Genomic DNA, 23,768 nt, shown 5'->3' on the forward strand with positions numbered 1-23,768 from the left:
TGTTTTTACCATTACCAATAGCAGTAGTTAGAAGTGGAGATAGCGGGAGTAGGGGAGTAGTGATTGAGGGGCTGTTAAATAGTAGTAGTAGTGGAAGTGGAATGGAAGATACGCTTGGGGTGGGATAGGCAGTGGAGCCATATTTGATAGTGGAGGGTGTTGCTGAGTGTTAATAATGGAGTATTAATAGCAGCAGAGGGAGAGTAGTAGTCATGACATGGACTGGGGTAATAGGAGTAGCTTGTGGTATGAGTAATGGGAGACAGAGAGAATAACAAGAATAATAGCGAGAACCAAAGCAGTAGAATGTGAGAAAGGAGGGAAGAGAAGATAACGTAGGTAGAGGGGTAGTTGAAGGTATGAGAGATATTGAGAACAGGAGTAAGAAAAGAGGTGAGATCAAAGGGTGGAGGTGGAAAGGTGGAGGGAGCGAACGGAGGGACAGTGAAGTGATGGGATGAGAACATCTGAAGAGACCAGTATATTGAAGTGTCAGATATGCGTGGGTGTGAGAGAAGTGAACGTGACACCAGGTGGAAGAAGGCACTATCCCTGACTACCTAAGACTACTAAGTGGGCTAGGTTATGGAATACCTAGATAATACCCAGGGAGATAGTCAGTCGGTTTCTTTGGGGGGCCACCACCAGAGTAAGGCAGAAGACCAGGCAGACAAGTGGTACAATTCAATAGAACTAACATCCCAGTTACGGACACCTGGTCTAGGGATGGGCAAAAGGCCGGGGAAGTTGAGCAAAACCCCAAGCCCAGAGAACCGCAGACAACACCCAAATTCAGCATCCAGTCTGTCGATTGAAAGCCAATAAATGCCCTGGACTTGCAGCCTGAGTCAGAGTGGTGATGGGTGGTGGGCCACCCCAACTCACCAGCAACACTTCACAACTGTCAACGAAGCTGTCTTCTTTTTTTCCAGGGTAGTGGCACTGTTGTCTTTGCTGGCTGCCACCCATGGCTCTCTGAAAATTGTTCATCTTACCACAGCTCACCTCAAGCAAGTAGGAATGAAATAAAACACTGACAAGTATATCAAAGGGGTCCGATCAAATAGTTTCAAACAACGCATCTCTACACAGTGACAAGGATGTGAAATACATTGCTGATAGATAGAGAATCTCATATGTTGTGGAAATACTAATTTGGTTTATCAATGCCCCACTTTTTAACAGCAAGCACTCAACAACAATCTCAGAGTATGTTAAAAAATAGCATTATGGAAATGTTTGCGCCCAAACACACTATTGCATTATTAATGAGTTGCACAATTCATATAGTGAGAATCATGAATGGCTGGAATTTGCATTGTAGAAATAGAAAGACGGGTTCCAGGTCATATACCCAGAGCTGCTGTAGCATTTTCACTTTTGGACGTAGGTTATTGATCACATGTGAAATGCATGTTGGTGGAGTTAATGAGCTGGCCAGTGAGTTGAGCGCTGGCTCTGGAGTTCTTTGTCCATGTGCCAGATCACAGTCGAATTCAGTTGGGCACACAACTCAATAGCGTTGGAATGTTACCTTCTTTTTACACATCCTTTACGTGAACTGTGGTACACTGAGTTTGCAGTTCTGCAGCTTAACTCACATGTTTCTGATGTCAAATGTACCTATATGACCAGTACTGCAATTACTTTGAGCTATCCTTACATTTTTTTTTGTTTTTTTTGCAGGGTTTACTAATTATATTTTTTCAAGTTAAAACAATCCTTTGTATGGAGAATGCATGTCTGGTATGCCTTCTCACACCTTCCTAACAGTGCCAACGTTTTGCTGCATTTCTTCGCGTCTCCTTTGTTTATTTTGATGAAGCAAATCTGTATGGTGAAGTCAAGAAGACATTTCAGTTCGACTCAACAATGCACTCACACTACTTAGGCGCAGGCTGTATGACATGTCTACCTGTTTACTGCTGCATTGACCTGTTGTGGTTTTAGGGCAGCCTATATGGCTAGCCTCGCTGTAGCTACTTTATATGTCATGTTGCACTATTGCATTCATCCGAAGGATGAGCTCTACAACTAGTTTTCAATTATAATTTCCCTTACTTCTCAGTATTCATATAAACTGCCTGACAATATATTTTCAGGATATTACAATATTTTTCTCTATAAAGCTCATCTAATACAAATGTAGGGGCATTGATACCTAGATCATAGTTGTTGGAACTTAATATTAATTGGACGCAAGCTTATTTTATTTTTATTTTATTGTTTACATTTATAAAGCGCACAAAGCTGCCCTTGGGCATCGTGGCACTGTTACAAGCAAGACTTCCTTAGTTACATGACATCATAAGTGGGGGAACATAGGACAGCCTGTCGGAGGTTCGTGGTTACAGTGAACCTAGTATACGACAGGTAACCTTGAGATGTGAGGACAAACACAGACAGAAGGACATGAAGTGTGCCTTGAGGAAAGGGGGGTAAGAGCATAGATGTCCACCTCGTGACTGCTGACACCTCTGTCAGCTGGCTTGGCAAACCCAATCTGCACCATGATACAGGGATTTTTTCTTACAAATGAATCTGAGGGAAAGGCCAGGGCTGGACTGGGAACTAAAAGAGGCCCTGGAAATAATTACTGGGGACCAAAAGAGGCCCTGGAAATAAAGTTCAAAGTGGCCCTATATGACACATTTTCAGCAAGCCCAATGCTTTTCCTATGAGAACATTTGGAAATACCACAGAGAAGAGGCCCAGGGTGAAGAGGCCCACCGGGAAATCTCCAGAGTTCCCTAAAGGCCAGTCCACCCCTGGGAAAGGCTCCACATTACTAGGACCCACTTGAGCACCTTTTCATTGCATCACACCACCTGACAAAAAAACGACATTTAGGAAATAGCACTGTTTGGTCTAGCTATTGCCTTCACAGCAAAGCCATGCTTACAATTAGCTGGATATTACGGATATATCTTCTCATGATGAGTCATAACTAATAATAATACACAAATGCATCCATACTGCCACAAAATCCTTTTCTTCGCTTCTTTCCACTGCTCAACTGTTGTGACTATTGTGTCACCCCCTTTTTTCCTTTCTCCCCACGCGCACCTTCTTCCTTCTTTTCCAAAGTCCAAGGTCTAGTGTCGCAATATGTCAGCTCTCGGACAAGGACAGGGGGTTGTAACACCACTATGGCATTGATGGGTACAGTTTATATACTGATTAACATAGCATACCTTCCCATTATGAGATTGAAAATGTAATATGCACATAGTGATCATTTTACTAATTTACATATGTTTTCATTTTTGGCTGGCTGTATAACAGTACAGCGTTTTTGGAGATTTGATTCTCCATCAAAGTATGTATATTTCCTCATACTGTGAACACACAGCAACACATGTGTCGTAAATCGCAAAATGAAGTTACATTTCAGGTCGTTTTGGAGTGGTGTGTGTGGGGTGTGGGTGTGTGTGTGTGTTTAGTAATATGCCGTATGATTGGCATCTGAACCAGAATCCTGACATGTTATTTGCATGGTACTGATATGGCTATTGTCTCCCATGGCTAAGGTAACACTAACCGCCATCAGACAGGACATGTCCAAAAGCATTTACATATATTTAAATTTTCACTAGTTTTAAAAAAGCTTAGTGAGACTCCCGCTCTAGGTGCTTTCCCCCTCAATATTTTGAAGTAGAGAAATGAACATCTTATGCCTATTTTTCACTTGAAATTACATTTTTCTTGCACCGCCAACCCTACCACAAACCACCATGACAAGCAGGAGTTGGCTTTGTGATATTATGGCAACCCATATATTTCTGACATATTGGCCCCCATTACATGTTTGCTGGTATCCCTCTAGTACTTCTGGCAGGAGACTGGTAAACTAACCTACCGTTTCTGCCGCCTGATATGCTGGAATTTCTGGAATATTACAGGTGGCAGAAAGGTTCAGTATTTCCAGCACTGGTAACAAGTAGTTTGGCCGTCTGGGACAATTGTTCAAGGAATTACCAGCAATTTTCCCAGCAATTTTCCGAAACAGGCAAACGTATAATGACCCCGTTGTGTTTTTGAAAGCATAGCTGACCTCAATACCAAATATATACTTTGGTGTTATTTACTAGCAATGCATTCCAAAAGCAGTAAGGGCAGACCAGCCCCAGCGGATTATTAAAAGCAACCCACACATGCTGGCATAATGCAGATTACGTTTCATTCTGAAAGGTTAAAAAAAAGAGCCACTTGCCCAAACTCTTCATAGGATTGTGACGATAGATTCTACAGTATTTGACAACATATATTTGGTGATACTTCATAGATTAAAAGTCAATTTCCTCTCACCCATTATGTAGTTTCAACTGAGCGCCCCCTGAAGTCTGTATTTGAACTATTACCTCGTTAGAGGCCAACAGGCAGCCAAGAAAGTCTTCTTTGGGAGAAATAATGAGACTCATTTCAGAAGTCTATCTCTTACCTGTAATTCTGCTTTTCATTTCCTATGTGAAATCTGTCATACTGCGAATGCGCTCGATTGGAGTCCCAGTCCATCAGTTCAATTCGCAGTGAGTACTGCCGCTGGCTGGTTATGCCAAAAATAAACTCATTCCCAAGCCAGTATTCACCAGATGAGCTGCCAAATCCCTAGAGAAGTTGACAAAACAAATTCAAATTTAAACAAATATTGGTTGCATAACATGTTAATGATAGAGCATGACACTTCACAAATTGTTCAGTAACTCCCACGGATGACTTCGCTAACACTGTGGGATCAATTCATGCATGTGTTTATTGGCATTCGTTTGGACTAATATTTACCCATAGACAAATGATTGAGACAGTATGATAGAGTTTTCTCGTCGTACTTTGGCACATAAGAACGCTAATCTAAGAACACGCTCGGTGTAGACCCAACTCAAGAACACATAGGCAGTTTGAGTTGCGTCAGATACTTTCGATGCCAATATTGACACATTAAAAACACTATTCAGCAGCTGTATCTATGAGCCATTGAATGCATCTCTATGAAAAAAGGCATTGTCAACTGGCGATGTCAATGTCAACTGACAACAGTCAAATTCATAATTTGAAAAGCCTAATGCAAGTAATCTCATCTGCCTGACAAATTTGAATGTATTGTTTTTTCACAAAGTCATATTTTGTTATATAATTAGTTTAGTTTAGTTTAGTTTATTTATAAAGCGCGTCCGAACCCTCAGGTAGCTGGGCGCATAATCATGTGCACAGCAGAGTTACATATCGTTACACAAACACCTTAATACACCAGTCAGAGCATACATTAGTCCAGGCTCTGAGTAGTTACACACAAGAATAAAGTATACAGAGAACAGGGTACAAGATAGTTACAGTGGAGAGTGAGGACCGGGTTACAGGGTGGTCCTGAATCGGATAAAGCCAGTGTGAACATTACTACATGGTGGCAAACGGCGGCAGGCCGAACGTGTCATAGAGAGATTGGATGTTTAGGCTAGTAACCATGATTTCACCATGGCTCTGAATGGCCAGAATGCGGCTTCCAATCTAATTGCAAGAGGGGGGGTATTCCAGCATTGTGCTGCGAGCACTGGGAAGCTTGAACCTCCTGCTGTTTTTAGTTTATAGTTGGGGATCTTTAGTTGGTGCATGTAAGGGGTTCTGGTGGGTCTAGTGGAGCAATGTCTAGTGAATTTGTCTTAGGGGTAGCGAGGGACGGTGTGTGACAGGCACTTATGGGTGATGACCAGGGTTCTTAGCTTGATTCTGTCACGGATCAGGAGCCAGTGGACTTCTTTGCTGGCCGTGGATATGTGAGCCTTGCACGGGAGGTTAAGGGCACATCTTAGTGCATTATTTTGCAGGATCCGGAGCCTGTTCAAGTTTTTTGTGGTAGTGCCTTGGTAGAGTGTGTTGCAATAGTCTAATTTAGACAATATCAACGCTCTTGATAAGGTGAGGGAACTAGAGGTGGAGAGAAAAGGCCTACAGGCATTGATCAATTTATTGGTGTAGGTGGTGGCTGAGATGGTGGAGTTTATTTGTTTTTTTAGTGACAAGGTGGAGTCGAGGTACACACCTAGTGTTTTGACCTCTTTGGAGACTTTTATGATGTTGCCGTCAATGGTAAAGGATTGATACCTTTGGTCTAGTTTGTTGAGGCGAGCCTGGGAGCCTACGATAAGCAGTTCTGTCTTATCGTCGTTGAGGCAAAGACTGTGTGTGGCCATCCAGGCTTCGATTTCTAAGTAGATTTCATTAAGCTATGCAACATCCTCTTCACAGCTGCCAGTGAGAGTGATGAGGACCTGGGTGTCGTCTGCATAATTAGTGTAGCTGACACCCAGATCATCAAGATGGTCAAAGAGGAGCTTTGTGAAGATGTTGTAAAGTGTGGGGGAAATGCAGGAGCCTTGGGGCACTCCACATGTGATTGGGATAGGGTCCGCAGCCGCGGTGGGGGCGAAGACCCTAGTCGACCTGTCAGACAAAAATGACTGGATCCACTTAGTGTCATTCTGAGAGAATGCAGCAGCCGAGGAGAGGTGTTGAGTGAGGATCTGGTGGTCAACCAGATCGAAGGCAGCAGATAGATCCAACAAGAGCAAAATGGCCAGTTTGCCCTTATCTTTGGCATCATCCATTTGAATTTTTAGATCCAAGAGGGCAGTTTCAGTCCTGTGCCTTGGTCTAAAGCCGGATTGTCGCAGGCCTAGGAGGTTGTTGTCTTCCAAATGTTGTTGTATTTGGAGGTAGGCAACCCTGTCCTGGATCTTATTTTTTCAGCCATCCCAGGTACTGCTTTCTCCTGTTATGCCACTTATATGGACAGACAATTTTCTGATCTCCTTCATGGTGCCTCTTATGACACGTCTGCTTCCTCCTGCGCAGCGTTCAATTCTTAGGAGAGATTGGCACAACTTTAACCTATCTCATTTTGCATCTACTGTTATAGCAAATTGTCCCACTGATATTTCTGTTGATTTTTCTATTTTATCTTTAGCATTGTTGAATGCTGCTGCTCAACTTGCACCCTTCTAGTCGGCAAATGTTTGCTGTCGCCCCTCTCAACCATGGTTCTCCACTGAACTCAAGGCAGCTAAACTTGGGGTCCGCCAAGCTGAGCGTAAATGATGCCTGTCCTATAGTCTGATTGACAAAGCCATTTTTTCTTCTCTCTATAGGAAATATCATTTGTTAATAAAAAAACTGCCAAACATTTGTTTTCTACCAATAGTATTGAAGCTGCCCTGAATTAGTATAGGGTGCTCTTCTCGGTCGTACAATCTTTTTCTTCTACCACACGCTTTCTTCCCATGGCTCTGCCATCTCAGTTCCATTGTGATGCGTTGGCAGAGTTTTTTCACTCTAAAATCACCAAAATTCGTGAAGATGTTAAATCTTCACATTCTGTGGCACCAGTCGTTGACGTCAGCTCACCTGCCACTGTAAGGTGGGATATCTTTCTGGTGTTCACGGAGGAGATGGTTTTGCCTGCCATCTCATGCATTAAATCGGCAGCGCCGTCCGACCCAGTACCTTTATCAATTTTTCAGGATCTGTTGCCTAGGATTATTCCTCTCGTGATCTACGCAGTGAATCTTTCCTGCAGTTTTGGGTTTATCCCGGCTCAATTAAAACAAGCCATTGTGGTCCCTCTACTCAAGAAGCCTTCTTTTGACGCCTCTATTTTGTGTAATTTTCGTCCTATTTCGTTGCTTCCATTTTTCATTAAGCTCTGATCTCTCATCTTTTGTTTTCTTTTTTGAGTTCTCTGTGGTGCTCGATCCTTTTCAGTCAAGTTTTCAGCCAGGAAGGGGTACGGAGAGTGTTCTAGTCTCAGTCATGGATGAACTTGCCAGGCTGGTCGACAGTGGAGGAGTGGGGGCCCTGTTTTTGCTCAATCTGTCAGCAGCTTTTGATACTGTCAACCACCCCCTCCATCTCTCTCAGCTTGAGGCGCTTGGAATATCTGGTCCTCTGCTAGCCTGGTTCACCTACTTTCTGACTTGTTGTGGCTAGTCTGTATCTCTACACCCCTTTCTTTCTTCATCTCATCCTTTGTTCTGTGGGGTCCCCCAGGGCTCTGTCTTGTCCCTGATGTTATTTGACATTTACTCCCTGGTTGTTCTCATCTGCTCCCATGGCTTTCGGTGCTATTCTTACGCAGACGACATGCAGATCCTGGTCCATCTAGATCTTCACTGGGATGGTGTGGCGTCTCGTCTGCATAACTGCCTTTTGACCATGGGGGAGTGGATGAGCACCAGTTGGCTCAAGTCAAACGGGGCAAGACAGAGGTCTTGGTGGTAGGATCTTTGGCCATGTGTGACTCCTGGTCTTCTTCCTTTTGGCCTGTTTATCTGGGTGTGTTTCCCATTCCGGTCACAGTGGTGAAGAACTTGGGGGTCTACCTGTCCACATCACTTTCTATGGTGGCACATGTGAGTGCTTTATGCCAATCATGTTGCGGGTTCTCCATAAAATCTTGCAGTTTCTTCCTGCTTGCCTGCATCTGCCTGTGGTGGCCGTGCTGGTTGCTAGCAGGATTGAATACTGTAATGCCCTTTTTCTGGCCCAGCTGGCTGGTCTGATCTGCCGGCTACAACTGCTCCAGAATCTAGCTGGTCGGGTTTCTACCGCAACCTTGTATTGCGCGTATATCAGTCCGATATTGCGCCATATGCATTGGCTTCCAGTGCAGCAGCGAATCACCTTTAAGTCTTCATGCATTGTTCATCGGGCGGTCTATCGGGTTGGACCCGAATTTCTTTAGGAGAAGTTCCAGCCCTACATTCCCAATCGGAATCTCCGTTCTAGTAGCACCCGTTTGGTTGTTGTCCCAAGGTTTCACCTTCAGAGAGTGAACGGCAGGGCCGTCTCTGTAGTGGCTGGTAAACTGTGGAACAGTCTCCCTCTGAAACTAAAGTGCACTGATAATCCTTTAACCTTCCGTCACATACTCAAGACCATTCTTTTTTGCTGATTTCCTCTTGCTTGATTATGACCTGCTGTGTACTTGCTGTGTACTTGCTCGCGCCAATATGCCCCTGGGTGTCTGTACGCATTACAAGTGTACCTAACATAACATAACAGTTTACACTTAAACATTAGGAGAACCTGAGTTTGGGTTATGGTGGCTGGTAACTCACATACATTTTAAACCCACATCTCATCTGTATCATATAAGTTTCAACACAGTGAGGCTAGGCCAGTTGTGGAAGGGTTGTGTGTATTCTAGTCAGACACTCTGGCCCTACTGGCCAAAAGGACAAAGTCTGAAAACTATGCCTCCCCTTTGATCCTTTGTGAGAGCAGCTAACATCTCCATCCAAAAAGACAGTTCATTATCAGGAGCTGCACTGGGAAACAAGTTTCAAAGGGCATGCCCTAAACAAAATGACTCGCCTCACAGCACGGTGTTGCATGCCAAATGGCCTTTGATGCTATGAGTCTGAGAGTGTAGTCAGAAAGAGCTTTGGACAGTTTGGGAAGGAGTGTGCCATATTGTTTACTCTGAACCCCTCCTTCCTTTCTGTCACATTCCTTTAACTTCCTTTAACACAAAGCAATTTAGGTATGATGCACAAAGGCAAAGAACACTTTTCACAAACGCAGGTATTTGGCCCCTTAATCACCTGTGAACCTTTGACTATAAAAGTAGGGGTCTTCAACCCCTTCTTTGGTCATTTCCTAACTGCAAGAAGAATTCATTTGGACCTCTTATGGGAGAGTGTTATTTTTTTTTTTTTTTTTTTTTTTTTTATTGAGCATTTGTATGGTGCATATACAGCCAGGTTGTTTCCAGGCGCCACAATGTAGGGGGTGGAGGGACAGAGAGTACAACAAAAATGGTTTTACAAGTCCTTGTGACATTCGGATCGTGAAAATGCAGAATAGGATGTGCAAGGGGAGGAGTCAGGTCTGGAAGGAAGGATGTATAGGGCAAAGGGGAGGGGAAAGTGCAGGGGTTGGGAAGCCCCAGTGCTGGGCAAGTTGATCAGAGTTGACCTTTCCATAGCATTCTGCCAGTGAGGTGAAGATTGAATCTCTCAAGGCAGATGAAAGCTCTGCTCATTAACCACTCCAATGGCACATTGGAGGTGAACGACTGCTGAAGAAAGTCCTGACTCTCTGCCAACTAAACTGGTATCCAGGACCTCACTGGATGTGAAGGACTCCTACAGGGGTTATCCAATGCCCTCCCTGCACCAGTTGGGAGAAAGAGAACAAGGACTCATCTTGTCTGTTGGAATCACAGAAACTGAAGAAGCCACGCTGCTGGTCTCCAGTTTTTCTATTGCATCCAACCACACTGAACTTTGTTGACAACATTCAAACAAAGAAAACCTTTGGTGCAGCCTTAGGCTCTTGTCTCAAATCTTTGAACTGCTATTGTTCCTTGAACCAGTTTGCTGCCACACTGCACCAGCTGAGTGCCTCTTTGGCTCGGCTGTTACCAGAAGCTCACTGGGACAGAATAATTCATGTCCAGTATGTTGACTAAACACGCTGAGCCCCCAGCCTTTTTGCCTTCGACCCATTTTCGGACATGGACCCAACCCTGTTGGCCCCTTTGACCCGCTTCTTTAGAACACTGATTAAAAACCACCAGGAGCCTGACTTCAAACCCGACTAAATATCTATTCCTCGTCTAGATCACTGTGACCCACTGCATTCAAACGTGATTTACACAATGACAAGATGCCTGGTTCGATGCTGTTAAGCGACCAAGAGCTGATTAAGGTACTGTTGGAAGGCACCCACCTAGCTGGTCCATTTATGGGCCCCTAAATACTGGTTATACCCCACATTTGCACATTTTTCACCTAGAAGCATATCCTTTTGAACATTGTCATTACTTATTGCCTTTTTTCCTTCCTTCTAAACATCTCATAGTGCTTGCGTATTTACATTCTGCATGTCTCTGGATTCCTTTACAGGGTTTGGTGTTTGCTAGTGTGTTCTAGTACCCTTTTTGTATTTCACATAGGTGTGTTTAATTAAAACGCATATGTTTTATTTTTCTAGCTTTGATTGGACATTCCTTTATTTTGGCCTGTTGTACTATTGTTGTTTTGGGTTGGTACTGCTACTTTAGGTAGCTACATGATATTTGATTATTTAAAGTGCAAAACTAGCTTTAGAGCAGTCGCGCACTATACAGAGAGTGGGTAACCAGAATTGAGGATGGCATGTTCTAACAGAATTGAGGTCTGTGCATTGGTATGTGTGTCCATTTGAATGAGTCATTGGACGGGTATTGTTGGAAAAGGCATGCTTTGAGAAATTTGCAAAATTGGAGAATTGTGGGGGCATACTGAGGTGACACCGGGCTTGAGTTCCAGAGGGTAGGTGCGTGACAATAGAAGGATTGTTTGTGGGTCTCTCTTTGCGGACAAGCTGTGATTCAAGCCGTTTGGTCGATTTGCGGAGTGAGGAGCATGTGCCACCAGCTATGTGGAGCTTAGCCATCAGGTACGCTGGTGCGCTTCTCATAACTGCTTTATAGAAGATACGTGCAGTCTAAACAAGTATCCTGGCCTGGCGAGGATGCCAGTGTAGTTTGTGTAGGATGCAGTGATTCGGTCAAATTTCAATGCACCTGTATTAATATGTGCTGCAGCATGGTGGACTGGATTTCAGGGAGCCAAGTGAGGAGACGTTTGCCCTGTCAAAAGGGTTTTCCAACAACAAAGTGAGATCACAACAGCCTGCACTCTTGTCCGGACATCCTGCGGCAGAATGAAGGGTTTGATTTTGTGAAGGGTGGGGATTCAGAGCCAGGCTGTTTGGGCTTTCTTGACTATGTGTTTCTGGAAGTACACACTGCTCTAGATTGTTGGGATGCATAATATTGAGCCATTGTTGGACAAGTTGTTGTTTATCGGGCAAACCGATGAGGACAGATTCAGTCTTGGAAGGGTTTATTTTGAGGTGTGCAGTTGACATCCAGGATTGGATGATGGCTAGGTAATCGCAGAGACATTTGATGTACTCCGCCAGGGGTCAAATACTAAAAAAAGGGGGGACTCATTACCATACCAATTGAATGTGGCTCACCAGAAATTAGCAAATTAGCATATCAAGGTGTCCTCTGAAAAAAGTGGGGGGACTCCGTTCACCCATGTGTACCCTCGACTTGAGCCCTGTCCTGCACGCTATTTGCTCTCATGTACAACTGAGTATTGGCCACATATTTGTGGTTGGCTATATTGGGATCTTTGGGGTAAGTGTAAAGTTCTCTGCAAAGGTTAAAAAGGATTGGTGAGCGAGTGGAGACTTGGGAAACTCTGGAGGAGACCTGGTGTTGGTTGTAATGTAACAAGTTGAATCCGTAGACCCTTTAAGCGAGGTAGCAATATATGGGATGGATGGGGATGCAGCAGTTACTCATACACCAATCATAAAACCAACTCAGGAAGTTGGCAAATTTAGCTGTTTTACTAACAATTATCTAAAACGGAGTACAACGGACATTCGGACATCTCACAGCATATGACTCAGCGAGTTACATAAAAAAACACAGTTATATACTAAAACGTGTCATCAGTGACATCATACTAATTGGCAAAGTAAGAAAACCTAAGTTGGATTCTGGTTGGTCTACAGGGAATATCTAGGTATACTTTCTATGGGGGATAGGATCGTGATTGGGTCTCTACAGTCAGGTGGACAACTATGCCCACACCTAGTGCAAGTCATCTTCAGTGTCATAAAATACACGTTTCATTGGGTCTCAAACAACAGGGATCTTTCCTAGGTGGCCCTCTATAATTGGCTGACATGTATGTACCCTTCTGGAATAGTCCACTCGCTAGAAGACCGCAAGCTGGTGCCCCTGGTGCTGGTGGTTTGGACTTGACCATGCCTCCCCACCCAATTAGCCCATCATCCATCATCACTAAAGTCGTCTGCCATTAGAGTCGACTTTGAACTTGGCCTTGCAAAGTATCACTACTCCTGTGAATAGAAGGGAGTGTGAGCATGCTCTTATCTTCAAGTATCGTCGTAGCTTGCCCAAAGTCTATTTCCATCTAGACCATGTGACAGGAGACTGTGTTTTGAGCTCCTTCCTCATATTTAATACTATTATAATTAATAAAACTTGGCACTCATTGTCTTTTTGTCGCACCTTAACAGGAGCTTGTCTCATCTCTCATGTTCATTGTATCAGTCCATAATAGATAACCAGATTCTTGGCCAGATTCACACTGTGCCAAACAAGCCTTCTCGATTCTTCCTCCATTGTTAGCTGTTCTTGTTCTACTGCGCCACACTTTCAGCTGTTCTGTACATGGGGTCCTAGTTTGCTCAAATACAATGTGGAACATTGAGATTCTATATAATGGCGGCATCGCTTGCAGTCTATTCACTATGTATAGCCAGCCTTCATGAATACTGCCTGGTGTCTGCCTGAAAGGTAGGAGGTAACCCAATTCAGGATATTTCCAGAGAATCCCATCCTGTCCACAGAAAGGGAGAGAAGGATGTGGTGGTCGACAGTGACAAATGCAGCTGAGAGGTCAAGGAGCATGAGGAGGCATGAGTTGCCTTTATCCATCTTCAATGCTATACCTGGGCCGGAACCATGACTGATAGTCATTTAGGATGTGAAATTGTTAGATTCTTATGAGGTCAGTGCCAAAACCATGGTTCAAGTGTGGTTGTGGGCCTTTGACTCAGGGACGTTAAAATCTCTGAGACATTATTAGAGTGTGCTAATTTGACAGATGTTGAAAACATGGGGGAGAATGGGGTACACCTTGTTTCTGTGATAAACAGGGCATACATTTGTTGTACGAGATGTAGTCAGCGATCTCTGCAGCATGAGCGTATGTTGAGCAAAAACAGATCAACATGAGAGGGCGAGTTCATGTGATCAGTAGGTGTTCCATGGTTGCAAGGGTGATATTGATGAGGTTTGCTATGTTAGCTTTCCAGGGATGCCATTAAAACTCTAGTAAGATTGGGGAAGGGCTCTCCGTGGAGGAGACACATGGTGATATTTTTTGGCAGGTAGTAGTATCAGCGACTGCTTGTAGGTGAAATGAAGAATGGTAGGTCTGTCCCTTGGCCTTATCAGGCCCAAATAAGCACAAACCAGTGAAGTCCTTGTCTTCATCTTTCCTTTATTGAGGATGCCGGCAATGAGGATGCTTAAAGAGGACTGGTGAAATAGGGGGTGGGTAGAGTAGCTGGGTGGCAGGGCCTGGTCATGGGACCAGCAGCCTACTCAATGCTGTATGCCTCATGATGGCCTAGAATACTTAAATAGAGGCCTAGAAGGCACAACAACTAGTGGTGGGTGGAGCTTCTGAGGGGCAGAGCCTGGTCACCTGATGCACAGCCTTCTCAATGCTTTCTGCCCAGAGCTGGTGTCATGGGTTTTGACCCATGTTGAATCAATAGACTGGGTAGATGTGGGGATGAGCTGTCGCCACCCATTATTCTATCCCAGAACAAACTAAATCAATAGACTGGGTGGATGTGGGGATGAGCTATCGCCGCCCACATTCACGCCAGAATAGGAGAACTGCGCAGTTGGCACGAGACCACTCCAAAGATACAACCTTCTTGTGGGGAATTAATTTTCTTAATCCCAAAAATGGTTGCATTACCAGTACTCACCACTATCAGAAAGCCGGCATTTTAAAACCACCAGACGTTTGTGTAAAACTGAAAGACTTGCTAAGAGGTGGATACAATGTAAAACTATATTCTGAAATGACTTGAAGGAAGTAATTATTTAATGTATATGTAAAAATTGTCAGTTTGATTTGAATGTAGAAAACTGGCTGCATCCTGAGGTCACATGGCCCTGTTGATTAGATTAGGGGTGGAGCAGCTGGGGACTACAGGGAGTTGAATAAAGGCCTGTCCTGGACTCAGGCAAATGTTATATTGGGGGGCCGTAAAGTGGCTTCCTCTTAGGGGAAACTGGGAGGGGCAGTGCCTCTGCTAGCAGCTGAGCTTGGGGGAAGTGGATAAACCAGTTATTTCACCCTGTGATGTGGGAAGCCACCCCCCTTTTTGACCAGGGCATAATTTTAAAAAGATAGATAACTCAAAGTGCGGACTTGTCAGAATTATATAAGTAATATCATTATTTTTGTGATTTTTCTGTGAACATTTTGAGATGCGTTAGGACCCTGTGGTGTATTCTGGGGGGTTGCTAGCGGAAAATAGGGTCTCACTCCAAATGTCTGCATGTTAAAAATCTGACACTTCATCAATTAATGTCCATACTCCTTGCACACATGCGTGTAAATTTGGGTAAATGTCCGATATTGCAAAACCAGTTAAAAAGCGCAAAATGTTGTAATTTTTTAATGCAAGCCCCCAGGAAGATCAGAGGCGGACAAGCATGGACCATAAGGAATATATAATGTGCACATGTAATTTCAACAAATTGTATATCTGGGAAGGATGTATTTGAATCAAATATAGATTTGTGGGCAAACTGACCAGGGGAGGATCCTCTGACCCATAAAACCTACAGCATCACTCTGACTCACATTTCCTTCCCCCAATCATGGGAGAGGGGAGAATTGGGCCAATGATAAGTAGAGAGGGGCAGGCTTAGCTAGGCCCAGGCACACACCCATTTTCAAAACACATAAAAAGAGACTGCTGGGACAGGTAGAGACATTCAAATCCAGTTGCTGCGGAGTGTTTTGCCGGACCGCACAACATCCAGAAGATACCAGTTCCAGACTGACTCCAGCTACATACTCCAGAACCTAGAACTTATACTTTAGAACCTAAATCAAAGACTTAAAACCACAAGCTGAGTAATCTGCAGCAGGCCTCAAATCATTGCAAGCTACTCACAGCCGGGCGAGCTGCTTGAATCCCTTGCCAAGAACTTTTGCCAGGACCAGTGCAGAGATCCAGGAGCCGGACAGACCAGACCAGTGCCAGACCAGACCGTGCAGAACCGCAGACCCAGAGACCAGATCGCTGTGAAGTGCCGCTAGCCTGATTGATCAGATCCGTGACGAGGTCCAGTCTTTCCAAAATATATTGCGAGTACTTAGGTCAGATTGTGACAGAAATAAGCTCTTAGTTTAAAATAATCTAATCCAAACTATTTTAATCTAACCAGAACTGCCTCCTAGAAGTTGTCACTTGTCATTTTGTAAAGCTGCACCACTGTCACTCGTCTATTCTGCAGCTGCGAGCTGTCACCTGTCATTTTGAGTTTACTTTAAACCCGAAAAACTACCTTTATTTAATCGTCCGTATCTCTGGAACCGTTTGGGATAGGAACTCGGGAATTTTACCGTGATTTGCAATTTGGTTAAAAATCCAGCCACGTGTAACCATCAGCAGTCATTTCTTTCCTTGCTAAAAATTAATTTGCCTCTTAATCACCATCTCTGAATCATTGCTAAAGTGAGCCTGAACTCATCCCAAGTATCTCTTACTCACCCTGAACCTCCTAAAGGGAATTAAAAGCATTTCCAGCATATTTCTCACTTCATTGCCACCACATTCAAAGCACTTGGGCCTGTGTTTTAAAACTCATACCGGTTTTCTCTAAGCTTGCTGGGGGGGGAACTGAATTTCGTATTGTATTTGATTGCATTCCTGAGAACTGTGTGCTCCTCTTTCCATCTACTTCCATGTCTTACATTGCATAGGGGAGGGGGGTGAATTGCCAGAGAAAAAGTGATTTTATTATCTTTTGCTAAAATCATCTCAAGTATTTCTGTACTGCATTTTATTCCTCATTGCTTTTCCCTTGAAATCATAAAAGTATGTTTCCTACTTGATCCATCCTATACTAACTCCTCATTCATTATAAAGAAGTGTGCTAGTGTCAGATTACCCATTGTTGATTAACATTATATTTATAAGGGCGATATCGATTATTAATTTATTATAAAAGCGTGGTATCTATATTTTGTCTTATTTCTCAAATAAACATTTAAACTTGCAAAACAGAACTACTTCTTGGCCCAGTGGGGTCAGGGGGATTCTAAGAGAGGGGTGTTATATAGGGGTAGTCATCCAGATCTCATGAACTGGACATAAAGATATATCAATAAGGGTTTCCATTCAGTATCCCAGACTAGGCATTGACTTAGCGGTAGTGTTGAATTGAATCTTCTTACAAATTGGGGGCTCGTAGCCGGGGATGCCGGATTAGAACTATCACTTGTGCAGATTAATACAGTGTGCTAACTGACAAGATGCATACATCCGGTCGGATCACCACGCTGTGTTACGCTGTAAAGCACTCCTCAAAAGGACGCTCTAAGGGAAAGGTCTGTTTTGCAAAAATAAAATACAAACTTCTGTAAGTCAGGAAGGAACTCAAATTCCAGAATGACAACCTTGGTAGATATGAAAATAGCCAGAGAGTGCTTCTTACATAAGCTATTTGTGAGAGGTGAGTGGACTCATCAGGACCAGACGGTCTGGTTGCAGGCAATCGCACCCCAGATCAATGAAACAGGGTCAGATACATGGAGAGACCAGGGTTCCTTACATGTGGCCCTGAGTGAACTATATATGGCCCCTAAGGCCAAGGATGAGCACAACAAGATTGCCAGGATAGCGGCATATTTATATTTACATATGGGAGCCATGCAGGACAAATGTGCTGAAGGCCAAGATTTGGCAAGTAGGCAACTTCTGGCATTACAGAAGGCCCAATCTGATCTAGACTCTTCTGAGCAGAGGCTGCACAGAAGCCAGGAGTCCGAAAATGAGAGTAGACAGTACATCATTAAAATAAAGAAGGACATGGATATTCTGCAACAGGAAAAGACGGACCAGGATACCAGAATTCTGGCTTTGCAGAAGGAGCACCAAGACAGTCTGGACTCCTTACTGCAGAGCCAGAAAAAGCTGGAGCAACAGATCAATTTCAACAGGGCATGCACAGAGCAGGTAGCCACCCTGCAAATCCAACTAGACAGAGGAAAGCAATACATTGATTTTGAAAGACCTGGATACCCAGGCAGAGTTTGATGAAGAACACCAGAACTTGTTAGAGCACACCATGAGGGTGGAGGATGCTCCGGCAAGAAAGGAGCAGGCCAATAGGGACACAGCTCAGGAGGTAACCCTCCTGCAGCAGAGACTGGCCCAGTACTCCAGGACCAATCAAGAGGCACAGAGAGAAAATGATGCTCTCTGTCAGCACAATGATAGGCTGCAGCAACAGGCAGCGATGCAGGAGAGACTGATAGAGTCTAGTAAGGCCTTAACTGAGGAACTGAAAGCGCAGGCTCTTGCATTGCAAAAGGGAGCAGGGGCGGATAGAGACCAGGTTCGTTGGGAGAGGGAGACTCCTGAGCATAACCTCAGGAGCCCTAGTACCAGAGGCCTTCATATCTCTCAGTCCCTGGACTCTGCCAACCCCATGTCCCCTGGCGCACATGAGCACCGGGCCACAGGGATGGCAGATTACTATCCAACCAGAAGTATGGGGTTCATAGGCCAGTACCTCCCAGGAATGGAGGGGAGGGCATCCGGGTATGGGCACCCAAGCACAGTGCAATTTAGTGGGGAACCCCAGGAGAGTAGGCCCATTAAGGGAATCCTGAAAACTTCTGCCCATTTAGGTCAGTGGAGGGGGTACCCATCAAATCCTGGCAGCAAGGAGGAATCTGAAGACTCCTCTGAACGGCGCAGGACACAGGAGACCAGGTCCCCACATTCTGCCAGCCATTCCCAGGCTCGCAGAATCCGGGAAAACCTGGAAGATCAGACAGGAACCTCTGGGAGCAGTGCCTCTGAGTCAGAGGATGAATGGACCAGGGTTACCCGAACCAAAAAGGCCAATAAGGCAAAAAGAGCCTTGCTTAAGGACCCATTGAAACAAATAAAGGCAATCAGGAGTGTCATCACTCCTTATCATAAGAACGCCAAGTATTCCGTTTGGGAACACTTGGAGCTCTATGAGAAAATGATGGAGACTTTCCATTTGAAGGACAGCAGTAGCTGCATCCAGTACGTCAATGGACATTCTCCCCAGAATACTCCAGTTTCTTTGCGGGGCTGGAGGACCAAAATCATTTAAGATGGTCCACCTATAAGGCGGCCATCTTGAAACATTTTTCTGTTCACAGAAATCCTCAAGAGGCTCGCAAGGCAGCCGACAATTTGCAGTGTGGGGAGGATCAGGCCCCACAAGAGTTTGTGCAAGAATTAAAACGTGCTTTTGCGGGGACCACCAGAAGGGTGCGCATGGATAGCAGAGTATTTATCAATACGTTTTTCCATGCCTTACCCAAATACATAATGACCCAGCTCGTGAGAGATTTTCATGAGAAAAGATCTTTAGACTGGGTCATTGAACAGGCTACCCGGATCTATGAGGTGCAGAAGCCCATCGAAAATAAAAATAATGCGCCGAAAAACCCCAAAACCAACAGCACCCCTGCTGCTGCCAAGGTGGCAGAGGTAAAGGTTGCCCCCGATTTAGATTTGGAGATGGGGGGGCCTAAAAACCTGCCTGCACCAAATAATTCACAGCCCAGAAGGCCCTCGGGCCAGTCACAGACAGGGAGTCGAGGAGGTAGTCCCACGAATGGGGTCCCCCGCTCCCCTGACTATCTAAGTCCCCGCTATAAGGGAAACCGACCAATCCTGGGTTATGTGTGGACTCCTCCAGCCTAAAGGGGGGATCCAGCCAAGCACCTAACCCAGGGAACTTCCCTCCCAACTTCCCACAGGAGGGCAGAAATTCTCCAAATCCTGGGCAGAACTTTTTCCCCAGGTATCAACCCAATTTCCAGCCCCAAAATCATCCATCCTTCTTTCCCCAATTCCCTGAGCCCAGACAACCTAATCCGGGAGAGGGGAGGCCAAGGGTGGAGGGGTACCAAAATCTTCCCAACCAGGGGTACTACCAGAGAAGGGATAGCTGCCTTTCCCGAGATCAGACCAGGGGAGAAAATAGAGCCCCGTATCAGCCTGAGCGGGTTTCACAATTTGAACGCCAGGTCCAAAATATGGCACGAGATCTGGGTCACATACTGAGGGCTCAACAGAATCCTCAGATGAGCATGCCACCGCAGAATGCCCCAAACTCTGGACCTGGTGCTCCAGAACAATGACGGGGGCAGCACCCCGATAACCCACCGGTTCCCAGGGAGGAGGCACAAGGGGAAGGGGGGTGTAAAGCCTTGGAGGAAGCTTCCTTCCCAACTTGTAAACAGCCCCTGGAAAACCAGGAACCGGAAACAAAATCTCCTGCCCCTGAAAGCCTGCCTCCCAAGGAGCAGAGGGGCGGGTAGGAGAAACAAAGGACCCAAACAGACCCACTTTGTGGAGGAGGTACAGGTATTCCAATTTGAGGGAGAGGGATCCTCAGAAGATCCTGGGAAAAGGATCTTCTCCTTCAGAGATGGGGGAACTCCTCCCAAAGAAAAATGGGTCCCAAGGGATTCCAATCCAGACTGGGGAGATATGGAGACTGAGCTACCGCCGCCCATCATCTCATCCCAGAACCCACAATACCGAAATCCCCTGGTTCAAACCCATCCTGGTGACTGCCTCCAAAAATGGGGGGGCGGCCCAGAACCGGAACCAGGGGAACCCACAATGGCTCTGATCTCCAGTTGCCAACTTTTTCTTTCAGATTCCCAAGACTCTCCACAGAATTCTGCCCAAATCTCTTCTCTAGCAATGTCCAAAACCAGAAAGTTAGCCCACCAGTTGTCCAAAAATGTGCATTATCTGTGCCCCCTTGAGGAGAAGGAGGGAAGATACTATGCCCGGTACAAGTACAGGGGCAGGGTACAATTTTGGCACTGGTGGACACTGGATCCCAAGCTACCCTTCTGTCCAAAAGGGCCTTTGAGGAACTAAATGCAGGAAGGGGGGAGAATTACCGAATTCCTCTCACCTCTCTTCCTGGACAACTGCAGAACTTTGACGGGATGGAAATTCCCGTTGAGGGGACTGCAGACTTGGACATTAAAATTGGGCGACACAAGATGAAACACTCGGTCATAGTAGTGACTCCAGAGGGCACCCCTTGTTTAGTAGGGAATGACCTCCTGAGAAGGTTGTCACCCCTAATAGATTGCGTAAACAAGGTCCTCTGGACCCAGACTAGCCGACCAATAAAATTAAAACAGAGTGTCAACCATGTTAGTTTAAACGGCACCTGCCACATTGTTGAACAAAAACCTGACCAAGTAGAATTTCACTTCCAGAACAACCAAATTCCAGACGTGACAGAAATAGCAGTAGGACAACAAACTGGTGATGGGGGGGTCCTCTCTATTTCTGAAAATCAACCTTCCTTCCAGTTTAAGGTGTTATTCCACACTGGAAGGAAACACCCTGAAATTCTTTACTAATCCACAATCAGACACTCCCACTCCTATAGTCCAGAAAGATGTGAAATCAGCTCAGAGCCTGGCTGATATTCAGCAAATTGGAGAGCAGTTGTTCATCCCTGTTCAGTTAAATGATGGGAAGGAATCGGTTATCGCTCGAGTGTGTGTGAACAACAGTAAGAGCTTCATCAGCGAAGCCATGTTCCGCCAACTCCCAAAAGATCCAGCCATTCCCACATTCAAACTGATAGACAAATGGGAAATGGACCTGGAAGCACCTAATTCCAAACATCTCCTGCCAAGCAGGTGTATGCTCAAAATCTCCATTGGCAACAAGAGCATAGTCCATAATTGTTGGGTCGTGCGAGACGTCACTGCCGCCTTTTACTTAAGCGGTGACATTCTCAATCGCTTTGCCATTATTTTGGACCTAATAAACTTCAAAGCTTGGTCCCGATTAGCGGATAATCCCATGGGCTTTGATGATCCAGAAAAAGCATTTAGGTCAGCTCAATTGCTACCTTATGCAGTTGAAATTCAGATTAAAGAGGAAGTCACCATCCCAGAAAGGACCCCACAATTCTCCCTGGAAGTGAAAGTTAAAAGAGGACAACATTTGAAAAACCCTGATGCTTACATACATCTAAACGCTTCTCTCCAACAGCAAGGTTTGGGGGTAAACCCAACTCCATTAGTCAACATAGAACATGACACCATTCTAATAGAGTTGGATAACAGCAACTTAAAGAGTATTACTCTAGCCGCAGGCACCATTATTGGAATGGCGGTTGATGACCGACATTTTTCCATTGATTTAGGAAATGAATTGTTAGGACCAATCCCCAAGGACTGTTTTGACAGTGACAGTGATGACAATACAACACCAGACAGGATTTTTACCCGGCATGGGGGGAACTTCCTGGTGTACACTTCCTGCCCCTATGGTAAGGAAGATGTGACTTGTGACTTCAGGAGGGATGAGGTGATTTTCCAGGTCCATGAGGGTTGCCTTTCCCACCTGAGGCCTCCAGTCCAAATCAGCACTCTGACCAGGGACTTCTCCACCCAGCTGGAAGAGGCCGCTGAGATAGCCAAACCAGAAGTCTTTCCAGGCTTCAGGGAGATGGTGGAAGAGAAAGTCAACCTAGCTGATGCCTGTGTGACTCTGGAACAAAAGCAAAAGTTGAAACAAGTTTTCTTGGATTTCCAAGATCTCTTTGTGGTAGACTCATATGACTGTGGCCGCACCGACATTCACACAACAACAATCCCCACGGACCCTGGCATGACTCCAGTGTTTGTGAAGCAATATCGCTTGCCTCACGCATCAATGGAGGCCCTTACTGAAATAATTAAGAACCTGGAGTCCCGGGGAATAATCCGTCCAGTTCACAGCACTTTCACTAACCCGGTGCTGGGAATATTGAAGCCAAACGGCCAGTGGAGACTCTGCGCCGACCTCAGGGAGCTCAACAAACGGGTCCATACTTCCAGATGACCTCTGCCCTACATTGACCAAGGGCTGGCCCAGATCCAGGGGTCACAGGTATTCACTGCAATAGACCTGACCAATGGATACTGGACTGTGCCTGTCAGTAGGGAGGACCAATACAAGCTGTCTTTTACCTTTGGGGGCCAGCAGTACACATGGACCCGGACTCCCTTAGGATACCTCAACTCCGGCAATGAATTCAACATTTTCCTACACAAGGCCATGCCCGACCTGGGTGCAAGGGGTAACCTGGCTTATGTATATCATGTCCTCATCAAAAGTTAATCTGTGGAGGAACACATAGCGGAGATCCGTTATGTTCTGACCCAGTTGAGGGCCGCCTGAGCAAAACTTTCCTTTCAGAAAGCACAGTGGTGTAGAACCCGTGTTAATTTCTTGGGGCATGAGATTACTCCTCAGGGTCTCAGTCCCCAGGAAAAGAAAGTGGAAGCACTTCAGAAACTGAAAGACCCCACAACTCTGCGGGATCTAAGGAGCCTCCTTGGACTGACTAATTACAGCAGAAAGTTCATTGAGGGCTACGCAAAGATCACCAGACACCTGATTCATATCCTGAAGGGGGGGTCAAGTGGGAATGGGGTCCAGAACAAGCTGAGGCAGTAAGACAACTCAAAAGAAGCCTCTCACAAGTGCCCTGCCTTGCTTACCCTGTCAGAAACAAGGAGTTCTTCCTGGAGACAGGGTTCTCTAATACGTGCTTGACGGCAGTATTATACCAAAAGCATGACAAGGTCAATAAAGTAATCTCCTATGCGAGCAAAACTTTATCCTCTGTGGAGGAAAAATTCAACGATTGTGAGAAGGCACTCCTGGCAACGGTTTGGGCATTGAAGAATTACCGCCCGTTTATCCATGGGGAACACATCATAGTGGAGACTCCACACCAGCCTCTGCAATATCTGCAAAGTGACAGAATCCGGGCCAGAAATGTGAGTAATTCCCGAATTACTTCCTGGATTCTGTCAATGCAAGGCTTTCCTGTGAAGGTCAGA

The 23,768-nt window shown here is 45.3% G+C and overlaps 1 protein-coding gene across 3 annotated transcripts in view; it reads right to left on the minus strand.

The window, feature by feature from the left end:
• The window catches only part of ANGPT1 (angiopoietin 1), a 1,129,183-nt gene that overhangs the window by 281,299 nt on the left and 824,116 nt on the right, over positions 1 to 23,768 (minus strand). For all 3 annotated transcript variants that reach the window (XM_069621500.1, XM_069621501.1, XM_069621502.1), the window contains exon 7: positions 4,442 to 4,608. In XM_069621500.1, coding sequence (XP_069477601.1) covers positions 4,442 to 4,608 — 167 coding nt within the window. The remainder of the gene's footprint in view (positions 1 to 4,441; positions 4,609 to 23,768) is intronic.

This window comes from Ambystoma mexicanum, chromosome 5q, assembly GCF_040938575.1.
Source record: "Ambystoma mexicanum isolate Mex_15411 chromosome 5q, UKY_AmexF1_1, whole genome shotgun sequence".
NCBI lineage: Eukaryota > Metazoa > Chordata > Amphibia > Caudata > Ambystomatidae > Ambystoma > Ambystoma mexicanum.